The sequence below is a fragment of the Euphorbia lathyris genome, chromosome 7, assembly GCF_963576675.1.
Source record: "Euphorbia lathyris chromosome 7, ddEupLath1.1, whole genome shotgun sequence".
Classification (NCBI taxonomy): Eukaryota; Viridiplantae; Streptophyta; class Magnoliopsida; order Malpighiales; family Euphorbiaceae; genus Euphorbia; species Euphorbia lathyris.
In genome coordinates, this window is record NC_088916.1 from 52,050,283 (window position 1) to 52,059,751 (window position 9,469).

The 9,469-nt window shown below is 36.6% G+C and overlaps 1 protein-coding gene across 1 annotated transcript; it reads right to left on the reverse strand.

Moving 5' to 3' along the window:
- Positions 1-5,166: 5,166 nt before the first annotated feature.
- Positions 5,167-5,853, reverse strand: LOC136201463 (large ribosomal subunit protein uL24z-like). Its single transcript, XM_065992128.1, has one exon. It carries the CDS (start codon positions 5,773-5,775, stop codon positions 5,335-5,337), a length of 441 nt encoding a protein of 146 aa, XP_065848200.1. The 5' UTR covers positions 5,776-5,853; the 3' UTR covers positions 5,167-5,334.
- Between the last annotated feature and the right edge of the window lie 3,616 nt (positions 5,854-9,469).

Genomic DNA, 9,469 nt, shown 5'->3' on the forward strand with positions numbered 1-9,469 from the left:
TTGATCAGCCTATTGCCATGCATTTTTTCACAATTTCTTTGATAAAAAAAACATTCCGAGGTTTTAACACATCAATTATTTTCATAATTTCAGTTTTGATTGTAAGAGATAACCAATTAACAGTTTTTGAAAGAAAAATAATAAAAAGAGCAAAAATGTCGGGACGGTGATAAGTATGGACATAGTTTTAAAAGGCGATCGCCTCTGTCGCTTCAGGCGAGAGGCGACAGGGGCGATCACATTGCCGCCTTCCAAAATGGAAGGCGGCTTACCTTCAAGAGGCGTTCGCCTCTGGCCCTCAGGCGAGAGGCGGCCTGAGGCGAGAGGCGACCGCCTTTTGAAGGGGAGGCGATAAGTTAGACTTTTTAAAAAAAAAAACCCCTAATTTCTATTAAAAGGAAAACGCACGAGCCCATAAGAAAAAGAAACATACAGACACAATACAGCCCCTAACTCCAACGGCTCTCTTCTTCTCCTCCTCACCGCCGATAGTTCTCCTCCACACACTACCGAGTTTCTGCTTCTCAACTCATCGGCAGCTGGTCATCAATCCTACATGTATGCTTTTTCTCTTCTTTCCTCTTTATTTTATCTTCTTTTTCTATTTTGCTGTTTAGGTTTAGGGTTTTTCTTATTCTTCTTCACTTTTGATTTCTTTTTTTACTTTCTTTCTTCTTATACTTTCTTTCTTTCCATGTAATTGTGCCGTTATGCTGCCAAATTTCTGTGAAAATTTATAGTTTTGAGATATGGTTTGAACTTATGCTTGTAATTGATTATCTTTTTTCTGTTTTGTGGAATTTATATGGTTTGAATTCATGCTTTTAATTGATTATATGTTTTCTGTTTTGTGAAATTTGATTGTAATAAATTACTTGTGTATATCATTTTTGTTATTAAGATGGTTTCAATTGATTGAATTTTGTAGGTGTTTGGAAATGAGTGCTAGTGTTACTGATTCTACTGTATCGAAAAAACCGAATGCAAGAGCGGATCCTTGTTGTAAGTATGTGACGATAAATAAGCCACCTTCTACAAATGATCTCAAGTGTAACTTTTGTGACTTTGTCTCCAAAGCTGGAATATGCCGAGCTAAGTATCACATTGCTGGAGGAAATACTAGTGTTCAGGTGTGCAAAAAATGTCCACCTCATGTGAAAGAAGAAATTGTTAATTATATTGCATCTAAAAAAGCGGCACGTAAATTGGTGGAAGATGTAGATATCACCAATTTAGATAGTTTTGGGGATGATGAGATGAAGTTGGATGATCTTGGAGAGTCTGGTAGTCGAGGTGGAAAGAAAAGTCTTTCTAAATTTCATATCCCGAAGAAACCAAGGGTGAAGGGTCCAATGGATGTATTTTTCAAGCAAGATGCTGAAAAGGTCGTGAAAGATAGAAAGTTGAGACAAACAACAATAAATGAAGCTTGCAAAAAAGAGTTGCGAGAAAAAGCTTGTGCGGATATAGCTAGGTGGTTTTTTGATGCGACAATTCCTTTTAATGCTGTTAATTATCCTAGCTTTGATGTGATGGTAAAGTCCATTGGACAGTATGGTGTTGGGTTGAAGCCGCCTACAATGTATGAAGTTCGAGTTCCCCTTTTGAATAAAGAAGTTGTCAAAGTGAAGGATGAAATGAAATCATTTGAAGAAGAATGGGCAAAGTATGGATGTTCAATTATGGCTGATGGTTGGACAGACAAAAAGCAAAGAACTTTGATTAACTTTTTGGTTAATTCTCACAAAGGGAATGTTTTTATCGAATCAGTTGATGCTTCTGATTATTCCAAAACCGGAGAGAAGTTGTTTGAATTGTTTGATAAGATGGTTGAAAGAATTGGAGAGCAGAATGTTGTTCAGTTTATTACTGATAGTGCTGCATCAAATGTACTTGCAGGTAAACAATGCTAATTTATTACATTATTAAATTTTTTACTTTTACTTTTATTATTTTGCAATCTTTAATTGATTTTTTAACATATAGGCAAATTTTTGCAAGCAAAGAGGCCAAACTTGTATTGGACGCCATGTGCAGCTCACTGCATTGATCTGATATTGGAAGATATTGGGAAGTTGCCAATTGTCCAGAGAACTGTAAAGAGGGCAGTGAAGTTGAATTCCTACATTTATATTCGCCCAGGTGTAGTGAATTTGTTGAGAAAATTCACTAATCAAAGAGAGCTTGTGAGACCTAGTATCATAAGATTTGCCGCTGTTTATCTCACACTTTACCGCATGCATTCGGTGAAGAATCTTTTGAGAATGATGTTTGTCTCTGATGATTGGACCAAAAGCAAGTGGGCAAAAGAAATTAGAGGAAAGACAGTGGCTGGTTATGTATTGTTAGCGGCATTTTGGGCGGACACTCTTTACATTTTAAAGCTCTTTGGTCCTTTAGTCCGCGTGCTTCGATTGGTGGATGGCGAGAAAAAGACCTGCTATGGGATATATCCATAAAGCTATGGATATGGCTAAAGCGACGATAGCGAAGACTTTCGATGGTGATAGAGATAAGTATGATAATATTTTTGAAATAATTGACAAGAGATGGAATAAACAACTCCGTCAACCTTTGCATGGAGCTGGTTATTTGTTAAATCCAGCATTTTTCGGTGCAGCGGATGAGAATGATGAGATTAGAAAGGGATTTTATCAGACATTGGAGAGATTGGTTTCCAAGTGAGGAAGAGCAAGACCAAATCAATACACAGTTGACTAGATATCATAATAGTACACCAAATGATTTATTTGGAATGAAGATGGCGGTTAGGCAACGAACAACAGTAGGTAAATAATAACTTTGGACATTTGAATTTTCCAACTTTAAATTCATTGTTTGTATTTGCATTTTCATAAGCATTATAATTTTTTTGTGTTTAGTTGATTGGTGGAAATCATTTGGAGAAAGTCTTCCACAATTACAAAAATTTGCCATCAAAGTGCTTAGTCTCACTTGTAGTGCATCGGGTTGTGAAAGAAATTGGAGTTTCTTTGAACATGTAAGTTAATAAAAATAATTGTAATAAGCTTTTTTATGTTTTAATATTAGTTATGTTAGTCATTAATGTTGTTCTTAATTATTATTTTGTAGGTTCATAGCAAAAAAAAGAAATCGACTAGCTCAAACATGTTTGAATGATTTAGTTTATGTGAAGTATAATCGATCTTTGAAGAATCGAAAAGGGGTTAAGGACACCATTAGTTTGAAGGATATTGATGATTGCAATGAGTGGTTGACGGGTAGAATGGAGGGAGAGAATAATAATGACAATGATGATCGTGTATTTGAGGATGATGACGAATTTCCATGGACTATGGTTAGTATAGTTAGTGGAGCGGAAGAAGATGTCTACAATACTAGGGCAAAAGGCAAAAGTGTCACCCCTACCGCAAGTGCTAATGTCACAAAGACATACGTTAGAGGAAACTCTTCCCGGTCAAAAGCCAATCCTCCTCAAATTGTTAGAGATGAGGTCCATGATGAGGATGAGTATCGAGTTGAAGATGAAGAAGAAGAATATAAGGATGATGAAGTGGAAGAACTTGATGATGGGGATATAGATCTTGATGAGGAGTTGGATTTGGAGAATGAAGATGCTTGATATTATGCTATTTGGATTTAGAAATTAACACTTTATTATTAGACTTTAAGTTAATTTGATTTATAAGCTTAGAAATTAAACTATCCTTAAGTACTAATAGTTTTTATTGAGTTAATTTAATTTTATTTGATTTTCTATTTTTTTGTCGCCTCACGTGCGAAAGGCCGTCGCCTCGCCTCAAGGCGATTTTTTGCTCTTGTCGCCTTGACTCGCCTTTCGACTTTTAAAACTATGAGTATGGAACGACAGCCATTTTTCACCATTATTATATCAACAGTAATGTATGATTTCCGAAAATGAGAAATTAACCAACAAGGAGGAATTATCTAAATGTGCATACAAAAGCAAAATATGGCAAGCAAACAATCAATGCATATTCAAAAGAGTGGTGTATTATTGAGAAAGTTCCAATTAAATTAGGATTGAGATTAAGGGAAGAGAAGTTGGTTGTACAAAGAAGTTGGATTGGAATAGACTTGTTAGAATCATGTGTCAATATCCCAGTACACCTGTCTTTTTTACGAGAAATATTTCCTTTCACTTAAACTTCATCAATATGATACTTGTTAATCACCCCTCCCCAATATACCAAATATCTTCATAATCATCTTAAGTAATTACAAACTAATTCAATGAATCAGAACCAAAACCCAAAAAATAGATTTAATCTGAAATCTCAAAATCGTAACCTCATTTAAACTCAATAAGGCAATCGTTCAATTTCAATTAGACAACAAATCAATCCAACTAAATCCGTTCATATCAGAACAAAACAAATGAAACAAAAAATCAATGCAAGAGAAACTAAATTTCAAATCAAGATGTCTTCAAGTTTTCTACATTACGAATTTGAATGACTGTTGGACACTCATTTCAATCCACCCGTCACCCAAAAAACGAAATATAAAAAACCTAAAGAAGTCTCAAATTGAGACTTAGTTTCTCTTTAATTGAATTTTTGTTTCATCCGTTTTAATCAAGTGATATGAACTAATTTAGTTTGATCTGTTAGTCCTGAACTGAGTAATAAATGAGGTTACTATTGAGATTTCAGATTAAATTTATCGAGTTTTGGTTCCAATTCATTGAAATAACCTGTAGATAAGTATTATATGGAGGAGATTTAAGTGAAAAGAAAATTTTCACTCAAATTTTATTAACTTTTAGTAAAAATGCAAGTCACAAGTATCACAGTTCTCCTGGATATTGCAACAACAGAAATAACGAGTGACAAGTATCACAGTTCTCCTGGACATTTTCATGTTTTAGAATCAAACAAATCTAAGCATGAATCAGTTTAGATAAAATCAACACAAATTCATCATATTAGCACAGATTAGAATCTACAATAAGCAATTCATTTTACTTTCAATTCTGAAAACACTCAGCAGATGCGATTCTACAAGTGTCCAAGTTAGCAGAATCAGTGCAATGCCCGACCTAATAACATACCAGAATAAGACAAATCTTGCAATCCAAGAACAGCTCACATCTTCAACAGACTAAATGCAAAATTCCAACTACTAACTTAAATTGTAGTTTATCATGCAATTTAACAAGAGAAGCAACTAAAAATGAGATATTATAAAACATCATTACCAAAAAGAGAGGCAAAAATAAGAAACAATCTCATCAAATTCAGAAAGCTAAGAAAAGAACTCTCAAAAAGCATCCTGTGACTAATTTAAAACAACAAACATCACCTTAGTTTTTCAAAATTGAAATTAAAATCAATCGATGGATTGCATTATATCCTCTGCTGTGAACTTGGTACCCTTGTCCTTATCAGCGGCGGCGCGACCCTTGGCCTTGCGGTCAAGCAGCGACTTACGGTCCTTGTCAAGGCGGAGCTTGGTGACGACAACTTTCGAAGGGTTGATTCCGACGTTGACTGTAGAACCGTTCACCTTCTCCCTTGTGATGCGCTCGATATGGATCACCCACTTCTTACGGTATACTTGAACAACTTTACCTTCGCGGCCCTTGTAAGTACCACGCACAATCTGGACCTCGTCGTCCTTGCGGACAGGCATAGATCTGACGTTGTACTTCTGTCGGAGGTCGGTGGAGAGGGGGGCGCTCATGAGGATACGGCGAACGGATGAAGGGGCCGTGAAGTGAGCCTTACGGTTCTTGCGCCGGGAAGATGAAACCCTGGGGTTGTACTTCATGGTGGCGGCAAGGGTTTTGGAACTACAAGAGGTGTAAGGAGAAAGTGGAACTGCAGAAGAAGTATCACTCCAAAATATACAGGGGAGGGGAGTAACAACTAGGGTTTTCTATTGGCGTTTGTGTGCTAAGATGGGCTTTCTGGCCCAACAATTTATTAGCTTTGTGGCCCAACAAAGTTATAACATTTAGAGTTATCATTTCTGAAAGTGCTAAGACTTCTTTGGTTTCTCTCTGTTTTTATTTCCAAAACTCCTAAAAATACAAAATAAAAAATCAATTTACATTTCAATATAAATAATGATGTTTTTTTTTTTAGTAAAGAGGAAGGCAGAAGCCGGAAGAAAAAAACAGGACAAAAAGAACTACATATTTAGAAACTATTTTTCTCAGGACCGTTCACACTGATACTCAAGAAAAATATCTTGGAAGCCAACGGAAGGCGCATCACACTTATAATGACCCAAAGAATAAAAACCTACAGAACTCGCCATTTAGTCAGCAACCTAATTTCCTTTCCGAAACAAATGTACAAAATAAAGCTCTCAGTCTCTATCCCGCAACGCTTGACCCTTCAAGATGCAGGATCGACCCTAGGCTTAGACTAGGAGTGCGCTTACTTAAGGCCCACGGTTGTCGTTGTGAAGCCATAAATGGAGTCCGATTTGACACTAAGTGAATGTTGACTGGCTTGGCAGGGTACAGAGTTGTACTAAGAATTTGGTTAGCATTGAGATCATAACCATTAAGGCAACAAAGATAATTTTTTAGTGCCATTTTTTCATTGCCTTTGGTTTCCATAAGACCAATAACAGAAATGGGTCTGTCATATTTGGACGGCAGTAGATGAATATATATATATATATATATATATATATAGTAAAAAAAATTATAAATACATTAATACTATTTAATTTTTAAAGGGCTAAAATAATTGGTATATTAGATTTAAAAGAGGCTCAATTGAATTTTTGAATATGGATTGAGAGTTAATTTAAATAAATTATGAAATGTATGAGTAAACAAAGGTATTTGGTGAACGTAATAATATGTACCATACAATTATTAATGAAATATTATTTTATCGTTTATTGGAATATGTTTTAAATTTTTCCATACAATTTTATTTTACTAAAGGGACGGTTATCTCTTATTTCACCTAGGGTCCACAAATTGTTTGGAGCGGGCTGTCATGATGAGCCAAGCCCGAGGATGATGAGAACCAATTTGACCTGTCGTAAAGCTTAACGTTGTCATCAAATCCATCTTAACTTTTGCGATAGCCTTTATCCCAAGCTAAAGTTAGTCCAAAAAATAGACCCCAAAACTCAGCTAAGAAAGTCGTAGATATACCCAGATTCAATGTGAAACCTCTTTGCCAACAATCATGTTGGTCCCTAATCAGTCCACCAGTTGAGGCAAACCCAAGATTGCCTTCGCTTTCGCCATCATTGTTAAATTTAACCCATTGCGGCTCTAGAGGATTTCAGCGTATCCACCGACATACTTTGTGACTACTTCTGTCAACAATAACAACAACAAAGCCTTAGTCCTGAAATGATTCGGGGTCGGCTAACATGAACCATCATATAAAACCGTGAAATCAAGTCATGTCAGCGACACAAATTCTCTCCATCCACTCTGTCCTATCCACTACCATATTTTCCTCAATCCCTAATAAACTCATATCACTCTCGATTACCCTCCTCCAAGTTTGCTTAGGTCTTCTCCTACCCCTCACCACTACATCCCTTTGCCACTCTTCAGTCCTCCTAACCGGCGCATCAAGCGCTCTTCGTTTTACATGGCCAAACCACCTTAGTCGGTTTTCCCTCATTGTATTCTCAATAGATGTAACCCCTACTTTTGTCCTAATTATTTCATTACTCACCTGATCCTTTCTCGTATGACCACTTCTGTCAATTGTGAAAAAATTATGTGCCCTCGTTACCTATAGTGCACGAGCCGTTACAAAATCTGATTTCGCGCTCGTGTACTCCATCCCGTTAAAATGCCTATTATTGCACCACTTCCAAATCCACCTAACATTTATAGCAAAAATACTTAGCTAGGGAATGTCTCTAATCTCCGTTGCAGTCTCCAAATTCTCCTATAACCACTACGCGCAAGAAAGGTTAAAAAAGAGAGCCTAAAATTTGATCATGCACTAGCATATTCCAGATTTCTTTCGTCTTCCTACAGTCACGCAGAGTATGGATTTGGCTCTCTTCCGCACCACACACCTGACTATTGACCCTATTAGTCAGCTTCTGTCGTCCGCAAATGATATTACACATGATATTACTATGGTTAACCATCCAGAGAAAGCTTCAAATCCGCTCTAGTACTAGAACATGTCAAATAACGCTCCATGTTTTCACTACCGAGGCCACGATGTTGCTTTCCCTCATAGTTAATGGCCAGTAGCTACTATATATAGACCAGAGGACGAGCCCTTCCAATACCAGACATCCTCATTCTTAGTTACAAGGAGTAACACATATGGTAGATATCGAGCAATTAGATTCCATTTCCAATAGGTCCCTGCCCAAAAATTAGCTACTAGTAAATCCTTTCAGATCGATGGAATCGGTTGAATTATAGAGTCCATTAGCCACTGTTCATCGAACCAATTGTTTACCCAAAATCAAGTGGATTTCCTATAATGAACCACACGACTAGCTCCCTACGAAATGAGAATAGACCCAGACGACAATGTTATGCTATGTTAGTGATTGTGAACTCTTTGCTTTAAACATCTCGAAACCAACCGTCCTATTATAGTATCTAGAACTCAGTACTTGGACCCAAAGTAAGTTCCTCTCAGTTAACATCTTCTAGATTAGCTTGGCTATACCATCGCAGTGTTAAAATCCTTAGCACATCTTATGTCGAGGCCACCTTGACTTTTCAAAGTATGAAAACTGAGATTTTGAGAAAATTATTATAAGAAACTAAGTTTGTGTTAAAAAAAAGGTAAATTCCAAAAAAAAACCTATGTGGTTTCATGGATTTCAAAAAAAACCCATGTGGTTTGTTTTTACAAAAAAAAAAGGACCGTATTATACGTCGTTACACGAATTACAAAAAATGACTTAAGATAGATTTGATGACGTGCCAAAGGGTAAAATTGTCCGAATTAAAAAAAAAGAAAATAAATAAAATAACAAAAATAAAATAAAAAAAATCCCCAAATAGGTCTTCTTCTTCTTCTTCCATTGTTCTTCTTCCTCTTCCTCATGTTTTCTTTTCTTCTTCTTCCTCTCCCTCTTCTCTTCTTCTTCCTCCTCTCTTCTCTTCTTCTTCTCTCCAAATGGTGATGAATGTCTAGATTTCAGACGTTTTGAAATTTCCAGAATTCAGGAAATTTCAGAATTTAAAAAAAACACCCATACCACCATTTTACAAAACGAGTTAAAAATCATCAATCAACCTCTTGCAATCCATCGAGCAGAACAAACCCAATAAACAAGCAAACACCACCAACCAGAAGCGAACCTGTCAATACATATTGCACCGCCACTAACCCAGCCGAATCATCCGGAATTAACACAATCGCTGCCACAGCCGCCATAAGTACATGCATCGTAGTAGAGGCCATAGCGGTGGGCGATACACCGACTAACTTCTCTGACAAACTTAGCAGCCCTAATTCCTCAGCTTTCGAAAAAACCCCAATTTCTCTATTGATGACAG

Bases quoted from the DNA above. Each gene is read 5' to 3' on its own strand.
- LOC136201463 (XM_065992128.1), bottom strand. From the start codon at position 5,775: ATGAAGTACAACCCCAGGGTTTCATCTTCCCGGCGCAAGAACCGTAAG.